Consider the following 21,887-nt stretch of genomic DNA (forward strand, 5'->3'; position numbering starts at 1 on the left):
TGGTGTTGCTTCCTGGCACTGGTATTTGAAGGTCTATCACCTCTGGATAAGGCAGTTCCCTTTAGTCACCATGGCTAATAGCCACAGATATACTTATCCTCTATGAATCTACTTAATGCCCTTTCAAAGTTGCCTTAGCCTATGGCTATCCTGCCATCTTCTAGCAGTGAACTTCATATTTTAATCAATCATTAAATAAGTATTTCCTTTTGTCTATCTTGAATTTACTGCCAATCAACTTAATTGCACACCCTCTAGTCCTAGTATTTGGAAACAAGAAGAAAAAGCTCTCTCTGTTCACCTTCTCCAGCCAATGCATAATTTTATGTACCCCCTTAGACATCTCCTTTCTAAACTGGAAAGTCCCAGCCTCTTCAGCCTTTCCTCATTAGAATGATGCCACAACTCCTTAATCAGTCCAGTTGTTCTCTTCTTAGTTTTTCCAGCTCTGCAATCTCCTTCTTGAGAAATTGTAACCAGAACTGTACACAGTATTCCAAATGAGGCTGCACCACAGATATATAAAGGACTATTATAATATTGGTAGTTTTATTTTCAATTCCTTCCCAGCAATCCCCAGCACAGAGCTGACTGACACTTTCATTGAGCTACCCATTATGACCCAAGGTCTCTTTTAGTTTCAGCAAGTTCAGACTCTACTACTGGCCCATTATGCATGGAAGGGTTTCCTTGGGACTCTTCTCTGTGCAGTGGGCTTGAAGTGGGCTCTCCTTGCATTTCTCTGTTTACACACGAGGAGGCAGTCACTCCTAGGTGTGCAGTTTTTCAACAGAGAAATCTCCCAGCCTGGTTCTCTTAATTCCACCCATTTTAAAGGCACAGATCTCAAATACATTATTCTTAGTCTTAAAAGCACAGATCTCATTACACTCAGTAGTGTAATGCTGGCTTGTTCTTTAAACTGTACTTTTATCAATATTACTATTCCACAAATAATCCCCCAAAATGACCACATGCTGCCAAAGAAGGGAATATTGTGGTATAGCTAATATTCTCTCTCCCACTTCCTACTGTGGCTACTGCTGCCAGAGGACAGAGACTTGTTATTTCCAAATACTCTCTGTCAATATCTCAATATATCAATAGAATGGAGAGGTTGGTGTGTTTTTGCAAAGCCTGTGTGAGTGAGCTTCTTTTATTTCACTTGAAGGAGCTGGCAACATGGGGGGGTGAGGGGGAAGGCATGGATTGCAGTGGGAGGGAGTGGGAAGGCTGGCTCTGGGCAGATGTCCAGGACAAAGCTGTGCTCACTGGCAAATCTGCCCGCACTGGTCGTGGAGCAAAATTTAAATTGTGTTAGAAGTAGTCTCACTTGCCAGTGAAAAGTAAAAAGTGAAAGTGGGGCTTGAAGAAATACATCCATACAAGAAATCTTGTTGCAATGGACATTCGCCACCACCATGCAGTAAACATATTGTGCATAATTGGCCACTGTGTACTTAGTTGGGATTTTTTTTTGTTCTAGTGTGCATTACCTTACTCTTACCTACATCAAACTTCACTAGGCACATTGTTGCCCACTTACTATCAGAATTGCCAGCAAATCAGGGATTCAACGTTGACTGGTGGCTGTGTAGGTCTGAGAGGAAATGAAGGGCATAAGACATACCTCCAGCACAAATGAACAATTAAACTAACCCACTCGTTTTGTCTAAATAACTGTCCTATGTCTTTAAAAATTTAAGTACAATTAAAGGGGTTTTCTTAAATTTGCTTCTGTTCTTAGTCTTTTACTATGATTTTTTTCCCTCCTCTCCTAAAGGGCTGACTAGATCCATCTCACAGGAAATTGTGAATACAACTTTGGCATGTGAGCATGGTTGCATATGTATATAGCATATTTTGGACTTTTCAACATTTCTCCTGGAATAGCCACCTGTCAAGATCCCAAGATTAGCTGTCACACACAAATTTGCCTAGTATTGATACATAATTTACAATTATCTGTTTTGGCTCTAAAATTAATTTTAAAAAAACAGCCATCATGTGCACATATTTCTATTTCTATTTCGTTCTTTCTTTTCAGGAAAGCTCACTGAATACAAAATACTGCAGAAATACACATCATGAACATCCTACCTTCCTTCATGTGGAGAATTTTAGAATATCTGAAATTAGCCAGATGCTATTACTTTATCTAAAGGTACATATGGACTAGAATCTGGGAGACCCAGGATCACTTCCCTGTTCTGCCATGGAAGCTGTCAGGGTGATCATGGGCCAGTCATATACTCTCAGCCTAATCTATTTCACAGGGCTGTTGTAAGACAAAAAGTGGACAAAAATTGTGTAAACTGCTTTGTGTCCCTATTGAGGAGAGTGGCAGGGTATAAATGAAGTAAAATAAAATAAAAAATAAAGTATATGATGTCAACCTGGCAGAGTGCTTGGTTCCAGATCCAAGCAAAGGTGGTAATACAGAAATAAGCTCACCTGTCATCAGGTCCTGCCCTGCCACCAGAAAAGCTAGATAGTGATGGTTTAGAGCTAGATAGTGATGATAACAGCAGGTGTAGGCTACCCCATCAATTCTTCACACATTATGATGGGGATGCTCAGGTTGGAACTTGGTTCTGGGTGGTGGTGGCATGGGAGGAGGCAACAGGTGAATGTACGCTCATTAGAACAGTCGCTGCTCAGGTTCAAACCAAGCAGTCCCTGCAAATTTCAGTGCTGCTGGGGCTTGGCTTGTTCTTGGCTACCAGCAGCCCTTGAGGCAACATCCCACCACTAACTCTGTCAATAAGTTAAAGGACCAAGCCACTCCTGATTGCAATGTGTACCAATGTCAATTTAATTATAAGATCCTTTTTGCCCTAAGTATATGTATTTGTAAAAATTCTAATGTAACTTCAGTTGCAGTGTTCCTCTTATGCTGTTTATCCAACTTGGATGGTAAAATCAAAGAATTTCTCTGAAGCTCAGAGCTGGCACAATGTGTTGCAACAGATGGTACTTGCTTTTTATATAAATTTTCTCTTATACATATTTCAAGGGAAGGTTGGTAAGGTTGTAATGTAGGTGGCCTGAAAAACTGTTTGCATGACTGGTGACAGAATGTTCAATTATGTGGTAACAAGTTATTTTAGATGCAACCTTTGTTTTATTACCTCCATAGATGACTAAGCATTGCCTGGTATTAGAGATGTGCTTTCTTGCTTAAGCTTGCATGCACAACACATGGAGCTCTCAGCCATTATAGCCTCTTGTAAATAGTTAATTTTACATGTCCTTATGATGCATTCTGCCCATCTGCAGTACTGGCAAGTACGCAGCACAAGAATGTGGAATGCTCCCAAGTTAATTTTGTTTTGGAGAAACAGACTTATATTTTTCCCTGTTACTTTAACACAGTATATTGGCATATAGGAACCAAATACCTAACATTTTGTGAAAATAAGTGGATGAGGCTTAGTGTTGCTATTTTTATACAGTATTTCATGGCTATGTGATCCAGCAGGAAATCAGAAGATGACTCCCTGGCAGTAAGGATTTGATAGTTCCAAGTAACAAAAACAGATGCAAACAGGTTCAAACAGCTGAACAGTTTGTTGATTAATCACTGGATTGCCACTGAGGCCCCTTCCGCACACGCAAAATAATGCGTTTTCAAACCACTTTCACAACTGTTTGTAAGTGGATTTTGCTATTCCGCACAGCTTCAAAGAGCACCGAAAGCAGTTTGAAAGTGCATTATTCTGCATGTGCGGAATGAGCCTAAGAGTATGGACTGCCATTAATAGAAACCATTGGTTTAACTTCAAGAAAGGTTTGAAGCCTAAAACCTCTATCTAGGGCTCCTTCCGCACATGCAGAATAATGCACTTTCAAACTGTTTTCAATGCTCTTTGAAGCTGTGCGGAATAGCAAAATCCACTTGCAAACAGTTGTGAAAGTGGTTTGAAAACGCATTATTTTGCGTGTGCAGAAGGGGCCTGACAAACAGGAAGAGCAGGAATAAGCTAGAATAACACAAGCAAAATGGTATATCTCATTCTAGTTTCATGAACCACAGTGAGGATTTAAATGCTACTGCCTTAAATACTACTAGAGGCTAATGAGAAGCATGCCAGCAATCACAACAGAAGAAGCAATGTTTAAACAAGGCTCTTTTTCTTATGAGCTGGCCTAATCACATGCAGGTACATGCACTCCATGCCTTTGGTCCACATCCACACCATGGACAAGAGCCCTTAAACTGTAGTCCCCGCCATATGGAGAGCTAACACAGGTAAGTGTTTTTTGGCTGACACACAGAGAAAGCAGCAATGTTCCACCAATTCAGAACACACGACTGCAAGAGGCAATGACATTTTCAGTTATCCTTCATGATACGGTGCCAAAAGGCTAACAATTTTGTTTGTTGCTGTCTTTGCACATCAAGGAGAAAAATAACTATAGACATCACAAAAAGGTTGTTCTCAAAATAACACACATTATAAAGAGACAACAGCAAGACAAAAAAACCAATTACTGATCAAAAGACATGTTTCAATTCCAGAAGACTTTGATTGTGCATGAAAAGGATGATGGGATATTCTTAAACGTGTGTGGAATACCACGTTGTCTAACTAAGCTCATCCTGAAGCAACACACACCAGCTTTAGTCTGCTATTCAGTTCCTTGCTGTAGGCAATTATCATCCTGTTCCATGAAGTTTGCACATGCCTACCTTCACTCACTTTTTCACTCACTCACATTGCTATAAGGCAATTCTGACTGATACAAAGCAATTGCCTTCTACAACATTCCCAATTTATTTGGGGCCACTAGCTAAACTATCACTAGAGCTATTAGTAAGCTCCTCAACCTTGTAGCAGTGACATTCTGACAAATCAAACCAAAAACTTTCCTGATGTCTCTTCTAAGCTCCTTTGCACTACCTTGGATATCTGTTTGGAGCAGAAATCTAAAACCTGCTTACTCCATCTGCCTAATTATTTAATTTATTGTAGCTTTGGTGTGAGAATGCACCATCTGCAGTTCCTTTTTTTAGCAGGTTTTCAAGCATCATTTCTACCTGGATATTTTAAGCATTTATACCATAAGCTCTTCTACACAAACAAGCTAATTATACAACCTACTCAGATGCCCATACGTTTGAATGAAGAAGAGTTTGAAAGGATGAGTGGTAGCATGTTAAAAACACACAGGAATGGCTTCTTAGGTAGAGCCAGCAGACCTTTTGGACCCTTACCACCATATTGAAATTGGTCACATTTTGAGTTAATATTTTCAGTGACCCTATAATGCAAGTTTTGAAAATAACTGCATGCTTCAGTTTCAAAACAATCTTAGTCCAAATTTAATGAGTAATTCCTGATCATCTCATAGAAACCTGTTACAGATGAAACTTGTAGCCATGAAACCTGTTATAGATAAAACTTATAGCCACAGAAACCTAACATATATATATGTGAACTTGCTTCACAACAGTTCTGATAAAAAGTCTCCAGCTTTCAACTGTATTTAACTTTATCACCTAACTCAGCAATCCCCAAAATACTGCTTGTGACTGTCATGGTCTACTGCTTACTATCTTTTTCTCAAAAATATTTTCCCCACACACAGCAAAGAGCTAATCCTGGCATTTCTCCATCACTTTGGATGAATAGGTGCTTTAGAAGAGTCCAGGAGACATCACCTTTCTTGTCTGCAGAAAGCACCTACAATAAACAGCTGCCTCTATCATAATAAAATACTAGCCTTAGAACATTTTGGATTGCACATTTCCCAATATGTTGTGATTAGAACCAGTTGCCAAGGTAACCATTTCACAGTGGCACCCATTAAAAATTCTTTCAAAATTCCATAAGGGTCCATAAACTTCACAAAGTTGTGGGATCCCTGACCTATTGGTAGATTTGTTACAAGTTGGCTTCCCATCAGACCTGGACTGGCTTCTAAGAAAAGTTTAGCTATGGCTTATGTAAATAGGTACAGTTTGTCTAAACAACAGAGTCAGAGCCTTGTTATCCCATGCATGATTTACAAACTTTCTTGGCTTCATTTTTGTAACAATCTCATGGCAACTTATATTTAAAGGGCGGTCTTGCAAATAAATTCAACACCAGCTGTCCTGAGTTGATGACTTGTTGGTTACTAAGGTGTTACTGGACTTGAATCTAGCTGCCCTGAGCTAGTAGTCTGGAGCTCAGTTGAAATTGTGGAAAATGGTTGGCAACCCTATTGTCATGGATCTCAGCAAGGGAGAAGTGCTGAAATATCCTAGTAATGCCAAAGAAGTCTAAAATTGCTATGCAGGGGCAGGCAACAGAAAATCTCCTCCTCCTCATTCCTTTAAAGCCTTACGGCTTGTCATAATTCAGTTATCAAAGAAAGCAAAGGAACTGTTAGCCTCAAGTGTACATGCAATGTAATAAGGAATACAGTTTTCAGTTTATATTGAAGAATTTTTCTACTAAACTAGAAAACACAATGAACTATGGCATAAAAAAGTTAGTTTCTTGATTAATTTCTAATTTGTGTGGATTAATTCTCTGGGACAAAAATACTACTGCTCACAAATATTTCTGTTTTCAGCATTATGAATTGTTCTTGTATACTGTCCTAAATTTAACTGTGTCAAACATGCTATATTTGGTTTTACAAAGTTCCATGCAGAGAATTCAAAATCCCTGGCAAAAGTAATCACTTGAATCCTGGCTTAGAAAACTCCGGTTCCTACAGAAAGACAAAGCTGATGCAACAAAAAAGACCAGCTGCTTAGCTCTGGGAAATTTCAGTTTAAATTATACATTTCCCAGAGTATATAATATAATCTTTTACATTTTTAAAAATGAGATTGTTTTGAAAATTAAAGTTGATGAGTTAATCATTTTAAAATGATTAAAATGCTAAACCAGTGTAAAAGTCCATTCAGTCAAGTATTTTGAAATGTGATTCTCTGCTATGCCCAAGGGAGAAGAGAGGACACAGGAATTCCAATAGAATTAGAAACACCACAGAGGAAGGAACCCAGAGGAGAAAACTGTTCCATATTTTTTTTGGTAACAATCAGTTATTGTTGAAAAGTGTCTGGATCTGTCGACCCCTGCAATAACCAGACTCTTGAGTTTAGAAATTGGTTTATTGTCAGGATATCACGAACAGCATACAAGCAGGCTTTGCTGGAACCAAAGCATTTTTCACCACAGCATTTACTGGTTAATATCTTTTCCCCACACCTCTCTTCAGAGGCATACAGGGGAAAATGGCACCTGGAAACAACTCCTTCTCCAGGTGCCCCCCCCCCCTGTGCCACCTTGTGTGCTCAAGGGTGGGTCTCTGGCATGGCCCTGCCCCGAGCCCCCTCACCCAGGTTCCCTGCAGACTGACTTCTCTCTTGAAGTAGCACAGCCTCCAGCATCCCTGTCCCCAGCCTCCCAGCTTTTAAAAGCATGTTGCTGGAGGTCATGCTGATTCTCTCCCCAGTCTCTGGGGAGAGAAGCCAGGCCACAAGGAGCCCAGGGGAGGGGGAGACCAGGACATCGGAAGGGGGCTCCCTCCACGCCCATGTACACAATGACATGGGCTGAGCAGAGGGAGCCCAACGACGACTTCCTGGAAGGCATCTGGGTTCCCCATGTCCTTAGGCAAATCTGCCTCTGCCTCTCTTCAGCCACCTCAGGATCTCAGTGGGCTGAAATCACTAACAGTGTTCCCAAGCAGTGCAGAGTCTCCAGAGTTTCCCCAGATATAAAGCAGGTGCTGACTAAAGGATGAGAATGTTTTTGTGTGCTAAAGGAAAGGCAAACAAGCCAGAGGTTCCCACATTACCACTTACTCCTCCCACTCCCCCATTCCAGAGTTTCATGCAAGAACCAGGGAAGAGCTGAAATAGTAACAGGGCTTAAACAGGGTCTTGACAAAAAGCCACTGAGTCTTTTGATCTGATGACCATGTTTCTACCATAATCCTTCAGATGTCCACCAACTGGTATTCAGTGGCATAGTTGCATGGAAGCTCAATCAAGTTATCATGTCTAAAGTCAGTAATCAACCAATCTCATCCATTAGATTTGTCTAAGCTTCTCTTAGCCATCTAAGAGTTTTCACAGTCCTGCCCCCTAGCTGGTGGAATAAGCTCCCAAGTGAGATCAAGGACCTAAATTATTTCCACAGGGCCTGAAAGAAGGAGATTTTCTGCCAGGCATTTCCATCTGGCCAGCCAGCCTGACTGGATTTGCTACTCTCATTTGCCTTCTGTGGGCATTGCAGGAAGGGAGGGAAGTTGCCATCTGACCTTGTTTTTATTGGTTTTTATGTATCTGAGCATTTTTTATAACTGTTTTATTGTTTGCCGCCCTGAGCCCTGTGGGGAGTGTGGGATATAAGTGGAAAAATAAAATAAAATAAATCTATACCAGTGACCATCACAACATTTTGTGACAGTGAATACTATACATTAACTACGTTGCTTGCAAAGAAATTATTTCCTCATCTTTCTCAAATTTACTGCCCATTAATTTTACCAGGTTACTCTGAGTTGTAATACTAGGAAGAAAAGAAACAGAAAAGCTCCACCCAGTTATTCTTCCTTGACAGGGACGTAGCTCCAGTTTGTTTATCATTCTGGTTGTTCTTTTCAGGGTTCCCTCACAAGGTTTTTTAAAAAACAAGCTGGTTTAAAAACAATATTGATGTTTAATTCAAACTCAGTATTTTTTAATGTAAAAAGAAAAAACCCAGGAACATTATAATTTCTGAACCAAACATTAAAAATATAGCAAAATAAATCATGGATTATCTTTATAATTTTTGACAAATTATATATATTGATGGCCTTGTGATAACTTAGGAAAGATGTGAGCTTTATAACTTTTACTTGCCCCATCTTTCTCAGCCACACTATAATCAAGAAGAGACCCTTAGAAGTAAAATATCCTTTTTTTAACTTCTACCTTAGAAAATAATACCTCCAATAGGCATACTATAACACCCAAAGTAAAGCACTAATATGAAAATTAAAAAGTTTAATATTTTTAAAGTATGCTTTGAATATTTAACCAGACATCTGTTATACTGGTATACCCTTTGATAGTTTACTTTAGAGTTACTGAAACTAAGGGGGTTGACAATCTCTGTGAGCATAAGAGCCCAGCTGGATCAAACATATGGTCCACCCCTATCTAATTCAGCATCCTTTATCAAATACTGGCCAATGAGTTACCCTACAGGACCAACGAACAGGGCATAAAGACCACGGCCTTCCCTTAATGTTTCCTCCTAGCATTGATATTCATGCATGGTTTGGGGAAAATACAGAGAAATTTCTCTCCTTCCTACATATAATTAGGACTCCTTATGAAAAGCCCCACATGCTAAAGGCAGTAGTTTATAATGTGGCTGCCAGGTTGGGTTTCATTTCAAAACATTTTAATAGTTTCAGCAACCAGTTAACATGTACTCTTGTTTAGCAAAACATTGATAAGAAATGTTGTTTAAGCTATGATTTAAATAATTAATTTTAATCATCTTATTTAAATAATCCAACCTAGTTGCCCATTTTTGTGAATTTGCAATACATCAAAGAGCTCAACAAAATCATGAGGACACTGCACTAATTCAGAGCTTTGCATAATAATTTTAACATGTTACTTACCAGATATTTCCTCCAGGCACTGTTTGGCAGTCTTATTATATGACAGATCCATTTTTGTAGGACTGGTACAGGAGTCAGCAGGTGAGAGAGAAGTACTGTCATTTTCTGAATGAGTTCTGAAATTAATCAAGGAGACGAACTGTATCATTTGCAATAACTACAGCACAGGCAAGTATTCATTCACTACATAATGAAGTGGTTTGATTTTTGTAAGAAACCAGATTCTGAAAATATAATTAGTATCACTTTCTACATTACAGCAGAGTAACTTGGTGTATATGGTACAAGGGAAGATGGTTTACTATGGAGACAGTTCATTACTAAGAAGGCAAAAAGTTTAGGATCTTTAACATATTATGGAAAGCAGTGGGAATCAATCTACAAACTATTAGACATGTTTGTTCTTGTTCTGTTGCAATATCATGAATCTGCAAAATGTTTTTGTTGGCCAGAAGATTTGGTCTTTTTTGGCAAGAAGGGCTGTGGTGAACTTATATAGGAGTATCAAAGTTCAAACAATTGTTAGAAAGCATAAACCGTTTGAATCCTTTCTACACTTTAAGTGGTAGTCAAATTTAAGTATCATTTAAAAGAAAGTTTAGCCCAAATATGCCAGATGGTCCCAGTACATATAGTCGTTAGTTGCCCTTTTACCATTAATAGAATTTAAGTTGCTCAAAACCACTTGTTGTATTGATTCCAATAGCATTTATAGATGATTCTCTTCCTTTAATTGAAGCCAGTGTGTCTATAAACATACATAAGCCTTTACTGGCATCAAAAATATGATTCACTATAATAATTAAAAGGAGACACAGTTGATTAACATTAAAAAGTAATAGAAAACAGAATAGAAAACAAAATGATAAAATACATATGTAGTACATTTTACAATACCTAAAATTAACACTTATTTTTAATGAAACGAAGGTTTATAGCGCCCTGTAAGAAACTAGCTACCCTCTCATACAGATCTGCGAAAGGGCTATTTAATAAAAAGGACATCACAGCTGCAACATAAAAGGCAGCTCACAGGGCAAGAATGGGGGTTAAGAACTTAGCCAATGTGTCTATATAGCTTGGGTGCTGTGTGGTTTCCGGGCTGTATGGCCGTGTTCTAGCAGCATTCTCTCCTGACGTTTCGCCTGCATCTGTGGCTGGCATCTTCAGAGGATCCTCTGAAGATGCCAGCCACAGATGCAGGCGAAACGTCAGGAGAGAATGCTGCTAGAACACGGCCATACAGCCCGGAAACCACACAGCACCCAAGTGATTCCGGCCGTGAAAGCCTTTGTCTATATAGCAGTTCCAAGATATTTTATACTATTCTGAATTGGTAAACAAAAAGTTCAAATGATTACATGCAAATACATAGTATCATTCTATGCCTGTAGGTGTTTAGTACATATTTATGTATAGAGGGGGTTTTTTAAACAAAAATTACTATAAGGCAGCGATATTCCTAATTGGCACTGAAGTCTCACCACAATGATTTTGAAGTTAACAGAATAAGAGCCTTGTAAGAAAGAAGTTTAAATTCAGAAAATTAAATTCAGATACCTGTTGTTGGCATACATGAATGCACGTTATCATAAATGATAATATCAAATTCTTGGGAAACCAATTGCATTTATATATGACCTTTTGGAAAATTTAATGAAGACAGACTCATTCACAAATCTAGTCCATTATATGAATATAAGAATCAGAAAACCACAAGACCAAGTATTTGCCTCATTTCAGTTCCTATAAAAGCAGAGGACACCTTGGGATGCTTTAATTAAAAAAAACCCTGTCTTTTGACTTATTATTTTGCAACAAATCAGGAACAGGCTGGTAAAGTCCTATCCTCTTCCTAAAAAACCTCTTATATTGTTCAGTATTTTGCATTCCTTTATGGATGTTACAGTTGTGAGTTGTCAAAGTGTTGCCAAAGTGGAATCAATGTGCTTTAGGAATCTTACATATTTTTCATTTTTGCTAAATAGATGTCTGTGTATGCAGCTTTTAGTTTCTCAGTTTGTTTATTTCCCCCCATTATATTAGTGACATATAATTGCATACAATTTTTGTTTGTGCAATGCTTTATCCATACACATATTCGTTTGTATGCATTCATAAAACACCACAAAAAAGCAATCTCAATCTAATTGGGTCTAGGATGATATAGAAATTCTGTGGCATTTTTCTAATATATAGGAGTCTATGTGCACATCAGTGAATCTCTATACACAATATTATTTTGATGCAATACATCTTTTAATAAAATCATACATGTAATCACACCAATACACTTTTGTTGCAGTATTTTATCAGTTCATATATAAACATCAGTATAACAGGGATGAGGAAAAGAAATGAAGATCCTGAAGTGAAACAAACTGCATTTGTTCCAGTTCCAGAATTAATTTTAGAAATTGTCTAGGTTAAAATGGAATTGAGAAGAAGTAAACAGAACACAGAGGCCATTTCTGCATGGCGGCAGAAGCAGCTGTCTGCCAGCATAATTAATGCTGATGGAGGCACAGTCTTGTGCAGGCAATGCCGAAGCTGCTGCGCACTGCCTCCGGTCTGCATGTGTTGTTTATGTTATCTTCCCTCCAAGGCTCCAGGAGGAGGAAGTGACACGCCCATGCTGCCCTCTGACCCACGGGCGTTGGAGGGCAGCATGGGTGTATTCCTTCTGCCTCCGGAGCCTTGGAGGGAAGACAAGATAAACAGCATATGCAAACATGCAGCACCTGAAAGCGGTGCTCTCAAGAGCGGTGCTTATACGCTGCACTGGCAGGAAGACGCCGGTTTTCAAAAAACACGCTCATGGAGCGTGTTTTGAAAACAGCATTTTTCACGCCATTTGGGGGGGTGAGAACAGCGCTGCTGCGCTGATGCAGTGGCAGCTGTGTGAACAGTGCCCCATGGATGGTGTTTTTACCGTCCCTAGGGCGCTGCTTTTGGGCCATGCAAAAGCAACCAGAGTGAGCTTTCAGAAAAACATAAAAACAAAACTGGAAAAATCTATTCTCTCCTACTGCAGAGTTTTCAACTTCACAAAAATTGACAGACTTTCATTGATATGTATCTGGGAGGCATGAGATGAGGCACGGCTTAGTGCATGTTAGCTCAATCGCAGCACATTGCAGCAGAGGCTGTTGATGGGGGAAATGATAGAACAGTAATTTCTTAATAGAAAATGCACTCCTGGAATTACCCGGGGCTGCTGTTGAAGCTGGGGGAGGGGCAAGCAAACTTGGGCCCAGTGCAGGAAGAGAGTGCAAGGTCAGGCTGTGCTTACACGATGGGGGCCCATCGCGTGACAAGGCAGGGGCATGGCGTGCCTTTAAAAGGCAGTGCCGGCAAGGCCCCAGCCTCTTACGAGGCTGCCAAGGAGCGGATCCCACCCTCCTGCCCCTGGATTAAGGCTAGTTGTGTTAACTGTTGAGTGTGTTTGTTTTGTTGCAGCTCTGGTGGGTATGGGATAGGGCCATATCCTTCCTGGGGAGGCTGAGCTTGCACACCACACCTCCCCATGGCTGGGGGCCTCAATAAGAGGTCTGAGGATGGGGCAGGCTCAACAATGCAAGCCACGGAGGCTCTGCTAGGGAGCCCGCTACCACTGGCAGGAAGGGCTGTCACATAATGGGCATGCGCTCAAGTGGTACCTAGTAACCTTCTGTCCCAATTCCCCAGTAGGGATCGGGGATGGTGCCCGGTTAAGCAGGCTTGCTGCCCAGTGGCTAGGATGTGCCCCTTATGCTCACCCAGCTTCCAACATTAGTTTAATAAAACAGTTCATTCCAAAGAAACCAAGTTGGTGGTAGTATTGGAGTAAGCCAGCCTCCGCACATCAGCATGCAACATAATAGTCCTGCTGGATGAGCACAGTGGTCCTGCTATTCCAGTATTTTGTTTCATACAGTGGTCAGCCAGTTGCCAAGGAAGGACAACAGAGAAGGCACAGAGTGCCAAGGCAGTTCCCAGTGTTGCTTTCTATGGGTACTCAGAGGTTTGCTGCCTCTGTACATGGAAGCTCCCTTTAATTGCTGTCTAGTAGCCATTGGTAGAACTCACTTCCATGCATGTGCCCAACCACTTTTAAAGCCACCAGTATAACTTCTCTGATCACACAGGGTTAGGGTTGCCAGGTTCCCCCTGGCAACTGGCGGGGGAAGGGGTGGGAGGGAACTCACCCATGTCAAAATGAGGTCTAACCCCCACATCATCAGTAATGTGTTGACATCACTTCTGATGCTGGCCGGAAGTGACATTATCATGTCACTGACAATGTGGAGGCGCTCTGGTATTTGATCAAAAATTCTGCGGAGGAAGCTGTTTTCACCATGGCACTAGGTCTAATTTCAATGCTAGTAAGACCCTCACTGGCCAGCTCAATGGCCCCATGGAGAGGGGAATCCCTCCCCAGGCTGGAGTATAGCAATTCTATATAGCGTACTGAGTCACAGGCTCTGTTTTTGTTTTTTTAAAAAACTGGTTGCTCCATCCAAATAACAATCCTTGTGTCTCCAAATGACTGGCTACATTAATGTAGGTTACATAGCAGGATCAAATGTATCTCCAGATTATTTTATGTTCTTGCTCTGCAGACTGACCTCAGTTAATCCCTATGACTTAATGATTATTCTTGTTCAATGAGGCTGCGCTAGTTGAGAGTGGAACTGAGGTCACTGCATTCTACTGTGTAAGCGGCATTTATTCTGTCTGAGCAGCCTGTTCCACAAATAGCAAAGATCTGCTTTAGCTATCATGTACATTCTCAAAGCCATAATATTAATATGCTTTACATGTTTTGACAGATTCCACTGCTTCAGTCAGCTTGAATGAGTTTTATGGATTATACACTTTTAGGACCAGGGCATTATTGCAGCTAAAATGATACAGAATATTAAGAAATACTGAGTGTGCAACAGAATTTCTCTTTACACTATGAGTTAGAAATTAGCCCACCTCCTCCCAAATTGGAAAAATCTCTCTCAGTCTACTCTGTCCTTATTTTTCCCCTGAGCTGTAGCTCACACCTAGAGCATTGTTACTATACATCCCACTCAAGCAACTGCGTTTGAATCATAAAGACATCTAATGAAAACTGGTTCAAGCCCTTTGGACTATTTTTGCTGGAAATTTCAGCACAATCTGTGATTGGCAATATTTGGCAAGTTGCCACTTTAATTTCATAACACTAAATGCAAATGAAACAAACTGTTAATTCACTGGTATGTTCATACCTCCTATTAGAGTTGGCGATTCGGGGGGCTCCGAACTGCAATTAGCCCCGAGCTTCTTGGAGTTTGAACAAGTTTAAAGTGCTTACCGAGACTGCAGTGCCAAAACTTCAGCGAGCTCCGAAATCCCATGCGTTGAATGGCTCCTCAGAGCTGTTAAGCCTCGAACCTGGTAAAAAAAATAAAAGAAACCCTCCCCTACGGTGGCCAAAGAGTTGCGAAAAAAAACACCCTCCCTCATGACCACACTCCCACATCAAAGAACCTCAAATTTCCCCTCGAACTTCCCCAGTCCAAAAGGACCTAGCAGAGCCAAGCGTGATCCTTCCCAGGTGCTGAGAGTAAAAAAAAAGCTTCAGGCACACACTCACCCCTCGTAGTTTCTGCTGCTAGCCGGCAGGAGCAAGTTAAATAAACACACAAACACACGGGCGGGAACTTCCCTCCCTGCTTCTCAATCCACTTTAAAAAAAAACTTCAGGCACACACTCACCCCTCGTAGTTTCTGCTGCTAGCCGGCAGGAGCAAGTTAAATAAACACACAAACACACGGGCGGGAACTTCCCCTCCCTGCTTCTCAATCCACTTAAAAAAAAAACTTCAGGCACACACTCACCCCTCGTAGTTTCTGCTGCTAGCCGGCACCAGCAAGTTAAATAAACACACAAACACACGGGCGGGAACTTCCCCTCCCTGCTTCTCAATCCACTTAAAACAAAAACTTCAGGCACGCACTCACTGCTCCTCGTACTGCTGCTGGCCGGCAAGAGCAAGTCAAATAAGCACACACATACACACAGAGCAGGGAGCGTTTCCATTCCTGCTTCCCAGTCCATTTCTGTGCATAGAATGTCCTGGAAATGTGTGGTGACAAACACCCATGCTTGGACTGCAAACTGAAAGCAGCCCCATCAAACACAAGAGAAAATGTTCACATGGTAACAAACACTGGGTATTATTCTACATTTTATTCCAAATGCTTTGGCATGTCTGTGTTATATTCAGCTTTCTCCCTACCACTTCCTCCTTCATTTTGCATTCCAAAGAAATCTTCAAAGTAATCGGATGAAATACCTATCAGTAATAAAATGATCCCTGTTTAGCAGTCACAGAATCACCATAAAACAGTGCACAACAGCACAAAAGAAGTCAAGAATGAATCTTTTAAAACCACACAAGTAGGATACGGGCCATAAAACATACATTTTGATAGTAAAAGATGGGATAAATAATCAAATCATTGCTAGTTCAAAATAGTATGGTGCTGTGATTAGAGGTGAAGACCAGGATCTCGAGGAACAGGTTTGAAACCCCCCTCTCTTCCATGAAAAATCTTCTACTCTGCTGGGTGACCTTGGGCCAGTCATACACACTTGGCCCAACCTACCTCCGCGGGGATGGTTTATGCAATACAAAATGTGGGAGAGATTTCACCCAATTCCTAGTGTGAAACTCTAACTACTACACTATTCTGGCTTTTGGGTTACTATGCACTTTGCATGACTTACCTATAGGCCCAAGTCTGCTTTGCAGAGGAAGGCACTGGCAAACCATAAGTCATCTGTGACTTGACAGCACTTTACACACAAACACACAGATCTATTTTTGCCTGTTCATCCATAGATGGGACCCTGGATGAGAATTAGAGAGCAAAGAAAGAAAGAAAAAAGACTGAGAGAAAGAGAGGGAACTAGAGCGAGAAATTGACATTAATATAGGTATTGTGTTGGCTTTATTATTTATTACCTCATTTAAGTTCCATTTTATCTGGGAAAAAAAGTGGAGACTTCTACAATGTTTTAAATAAATATTGAAGGGTGCTTAAAATTCTTCAGAAAGCTGTTAGAATAAGACAAGTTCAGGCCCACAAGGATATGTGACAGTTTTAAACACTTCCTAATAAATTCTATTTCAAGCTGATTTTTGTATTTTTCCCTTTTATGTGTTTACTGGTTGAGAAGAACCATTTTTCCACTTGGAGTTTTCTTGAATGGAGAACAAAGTCACTATTTTCTGTCTTCAATGTCTTTATGAGAATTCTTTGGAGGAGAGATATATAAGTGGCATAAAGTTCCCTTACTGTACCAGTTCCTAAATGAAGGGAAACACTATCCCTTGTACTAAAGCAAGTCTCAAATATTTAATAACTTCAAGTGACTAAAGCCAAATTTTATCACAAAAGCATTTTCATTGTCCAATAGAAAGGAGACAAGAGGTTTATTTCAATGTTTATTTTTTCTCTACAACTGGCTTTATATAAAATTTACCTGTTAATATTTATCCTTTGATACCACTCATCAGTGATTATTTTCATTTTTGCAACTTATGCAAAAGCAGATTCCACACCTTTTCTCATAATATTTGGCTTTCTTCACACCTCTATATATAAAAGAATTTATAGCCAGGTTCTTTCTTTAAAAGTTAATATGTCAATATAGCATATCTAGGATCATCCCTATGGAGAGTCAGCACAATATCTAGTTGTGCATTTTCCTTCTAACTGAAATGCTATTGATTTCTGCTTCCCCAGTCCACCCTAAAGAATACCCATGCAGTCAACCATGAATGAGTTTGTTTATTTGAAACCGGTAGCTTCTAAACAAATTGCTTAGGAGCTTTTAAAAAAGCTTGAAGGTGATTTTTTAATATAATAGGATTAAACCAGTAGTAAAAATAAATTACAGCATTGCAAAAATGTATTTACCATATAAGCTTTCACTATTTGCATTGTATACTGATTTTACAAAGTGGAAGGGGGGAATACACATACACATATGCAAGCAATTGCATACTATACTAGCAGTGTGATTTTTTCACTTGGCCACTCCAAAATCACCACCATATCACAGCACAAGTCCTTAGACACGTGTATGCACAAAGCAATCACACATACCACACTTCGTGGCCCCACAGTGGCACAAAAACATGGTCAAAAAGCATGGATTCTCAAGGATCCGCCTGGTTTTTCACTTGGCAACCCCAAAATGACCACCACATACCAGCACAGGTCCTTAGACACGTGTCTGCACAAAACAATATTGCCACCACGCCATTGGCCCCACAGTGGCACAAAACATGGTCCAAAAAAAGCATGGATTCTCAAGGATCCGTACCGGCCACCCCAAAATCACCACCACACCACAGCACAAGTCCTTGGACACGTGTCTGCACAAAACAATCACACATCTCATGCTTCATGGCTCCAACAGTGGCACAAAAACATGGTAAAAAAGCATGGATTCTCAAGGATCCTAATCCTAACTTTGGCCCCCCCTCAACCAAACTTGGGGGTTATGATCAGCAAAGTGTCCTGAAGATACCTTGAAATTTTGGTGTCACTAACTTAAAAAAAAATTTTTGTGGACCCTCCATGTGCAAGAGCACTGAAACACACAAAAATATTTTTAACTTCGCTAGTGACACCAAAAATTTCAGAGGCCTCTCAGGAGACTCTCCTGATGATACTCCTTGTGTTTATGAAGTTTGTCTCAGGGGACCCCAATGTTATGGACTCCAAAAGGGGTACTCCTTCCCCCATTGTTTCCAATGGGAGCTAAGCAGATGGGGGCTACCCCTTTTGAGGGTCCATAACTTTGGCCACCCTCAACCAAACTTCACCAAACCTGGGGTGTGTCATCAGGATAGTCTCTTTATGATACTCTGAAATTTTGGTGTGGATAGGTCAAAAAATGAGCCCCCTGCAGGCACCCCCAGAAATTTCCCATTGAGAGACATGGAGCAAATTCACAGAGAAACGAAGAATCTTGGGCACATTTCTGGGGGTGCCTGCAGGAGGCTCATTTTTTGACCTATCTGCACCAAACTTTCAGGGTATCATAGAGAGACTCTCCTGATGACACCCCTAATGTTTGGTGAAGTTTGGTTAATGAGGGCCAAAGTTATGGACCCTCAAAGGGGGTGCCCCATCCCCCATTGTTTCCAATGGGAGTTAATAGGAGATGTGGCTACATCTTTGAGGGTCCATAACTTTGGCCCCAAGATAATCCAAATCTCAATTCCTGCAGTAGTATCATCAGGAGAGTCTTCCAAAGATACTCCTGAAAGTTTGGTGTTGCTAGTTTTTAAATTCTGGTTTGTGTTTTTTCCACCCTCCTCCACATGAAGCCTGCTGGAGTGAGTGAGCGTGAAAACACAAACCAGAATTTTAAAGCTAGCAGCACTTCAAACTTTCAGGGTATCTTTTAGGAGACTCTCCTGATGATACTACCCAGGTTTGGTGAAGTTTGGATTATGTGGGCCAAAGTTATGGACCCTCAAAGATGTAGCCACATCTCCTATTAACTCCCATTGGAAACAATGGGGGATGGGGCACCCCCTTTGAGGGTCCATAACTTTGGCCCCCATAATCCAAACTTCACCAAACATTAGGGGTGTCATCAGGAGAGTCTCCAGGTGATACCCTGAAAGTTTGGTGCTGCTAGCTCTAGGGAATGCACCTCCTGCAGGCACCCCCCCAGAAATTCCCAATTGACAGCAATGGATTGTGTAAATGTAGAACAAAGAATCTTGGACATATTTCAGGGGGTGCCTGCAGGTGCATTGTTTGACATATTGGCACCATTTTCGGTATCATCAGGAGACTGTCCTTATGCTACCCCCCAAGTTTGGTGAAGTTTGGATCAGGGGGGCCAAAGTTATGGACCTTGAAAGGGGTAGCCCCATCTCCTTAGTTCACATTGGAAACAATGGGGGATAGGGGCACCCCCTTTGAGGGTCCATAACTTTGGCCCCCCTGATCCAAACTGCACCAAACTTGGGGTGTAGCATAAGGACAGTCTCCTGATGATACCCTGAAAATTTGGTGCCAATATGTCAAACAATGCCCCCCCTGCAGGCCGAAACGTGGAAAAACACCCAAAAATAAAAAAAACACCCCAAATTCCCGGATTTTCCCACAGATTCGGCCCAGTCCGAACCTGCAAGGTTCGGAATTCGGCCAATCCGAACCCATTGATCCGAATCTGGGCCGAATCCGAATTGGAACGAATCTGGCTGGTATTGACCAACCCTACCTCCTATATGCCATTTTATGAACAAAGCAGCTTGAAGGAAAAGCAGATTGATAAATTCAGTAGGCCGAGGAATAGCAGAAAGCCCTGCAATGGAAGCAGAATACTTGCCTTCCTGAATTTAGTAGACTTACAGCCCCTTCCAAAAGGGGAGTGTGAATAGTGCCAGCGGATTTGCTGTCCATGGGATACTTATCCCAGCAGAGGCTCTGCCAGCAGGCAGCCACCACGGCTCTCCACGGTAATCAAATGTAGTGCAAAGCACCGGGTGAGTGTTCCTGCACCCCCACCTCATCCGCCAGCGAGAATGGTTTGTAGGTGTGGCCAGGGAAGGAGCTGACATGACAGTAGTTGGCTTTGGCTTCCATCCAGGCACTGCCTCTGCTATGCTGGCGCCTGGGGTTTTGGACTTATGCCACCTTTTTTGTGGTGTGTCCATTCATCCCAATGGGGCTTTCTGGTGGCAGGAAGGCTTTTTTCTCTTTTTTGCCATTCCATGCTACTTACTGCTGGAACGCCCTTTTGGGAATGGTAGGGCAAAGCAGCTAGAGTGCTACATTCAGGCACTTGGCCCTTTAGATGGAGCTACCTGTGTGTGTGTGCGTCTTAATGGATGCAAGGATCAAACCATACCCACTCTCACAGCACTTCTCCAGCCCAATCAGCAACAAAGTACAGGCACAATGAATGATTAAGTTGTTTTATTTGTGGGAAATACTTGGAGATTTGAGGGATGGAGCTTTGGGAGGCCAGGGTTTGGGTAAAGAAAGGGAAGGGGAGGGGGAAAACTTCAACAGGGTATAATGTTATAGAGTCCATCCTCCAAAACAGCCATTTTCTCTAGGTACGTGGATCTTGGTCATCTGGATATTAATTGTAATAGCAGGAGATCTCCAGGTGCCACCTGGAGGTTGGCAACCATAATAAATAAACAGGATCATATGTAGGATATTCTACTGAAAACAGCAGAGTTTCTTTCTCGAACTGCTGAGGTTTTCTCCAAGATAAGTTTCATAGTTTTATCAAAGATAAACTGTCCAGACTGCACATGAGGAAGGCTGATCAGGAAAGAAATCCTAGTTCAGTGGAAGAACTTTGCATGCTAAAGGCCCAAAGTTTAGTCTCTGGTTTTGCCAATAAACGAATATCAGGAAACGAGCTGGACAAAGTCCCTATCCAGGGTGTGAAATCCCGGGTGAGTGGAGAATGGCCCCTTAACCCTCCCTTTGACATTAAAGCGCAGGGCAGTTGGGACCCACACCCTGGGTCCCAACTTCATGCCCTCATTGACTCTGGATGTTCCAAATGCTTAATGCATCCTAGCATAGCTGAGGGCTTGGGGCTGAAATGCATCTTGCTCAAACAACCAATTTGAACAAATGGACAGCAAATTAATGGGGGAGGGAAGCAACTCATAAGACTGAGAAAGTTCTGGTACACTGTGAGAAACATCGGGGAAAATGCAGCTTTATCATAGTCAATGTGGCAAAATACTCAGATGTCATGGCTGGTGGGACACAATCCAAGTATCCAGTGGTCCACCCAGGCAGTCCAGTTCTCCATACCCCCTTTTGGGTCCCATATGAGGCCAACCGATCCCCAGCTAGCAGGGATCAGGAACCACCCCTGCCAGACTAGGCGCTGTCTGGGTGTGTACAACACAAGCAAATCACTGGGTAGTCCATATGAGGACTGCCTAGAGAGCAAGGCCATGTCCCTTAGGCCAGAGGGGAGGGGAGGGGAGTGTCAGGGTTCAAGCCCCACTGGGACTTGAAGCGAGTGTTTGAGGAGGGGAAATGTGACAAGCTGCTGCTCCATTGGAAGATGGACTGTAAGACTGAACTTATTCCTGGGGCCAAGCTGCCGAAGGGAAGGCTGTATGCTATGAGCCCCACCAAGGCAGATCAAGCATCATTTTTAGCCCACTCCATGTAGTTTTGCTCACTTCCCCCTCACTCTCACACACACCAATTTGGTTCCAAAACCTTTCCAAGCA

At 41.6% G+C, this 21,887-nt stretch overlaps 1 protein-coding gene across 5 annotated transcripts in view; it reads right to left on the reverse strand.

Annotated features, from left to right (window-relative positions):
• NAV3 (neuron navigator 3) overlaps positions 1-21,887 on the reverse strand; it is a 605,012-nt gene that overhangs the window by 143,605 nt on the left and 439,520 nt on the right. For all 5 annotated transcript variants that reach the window (XM_048499147.1, XM_048499145.1, XM_048499146.1 and 2 more), the window contains one exon: positions 9,625-9,740. In XM_048499147.1, coding sequence (XP_048355104.1) covers positions 9,625-9,740 — 116 coding nt within the window. The remainder of the gene's footprint in view (positions 1-9,624; positions 9,741-21,887) is intronic.

This window comes from Sphaerodactylus townsendi, linkage group LG06, assembly GCF_021028975.2.
Source record: "Sphaerodactylus townsendi isolate TG3544 linkage group LG06, MPM_Stown_v2.3, whole genome shotgun sequence".
Lineage (NCBI taxonomy): Eukaryota > Metazoa > Chordata > Lepidosauria > Squamata > Sphaerodactylidae > Sphaerodactylus > Sphaerodactylus townsendi.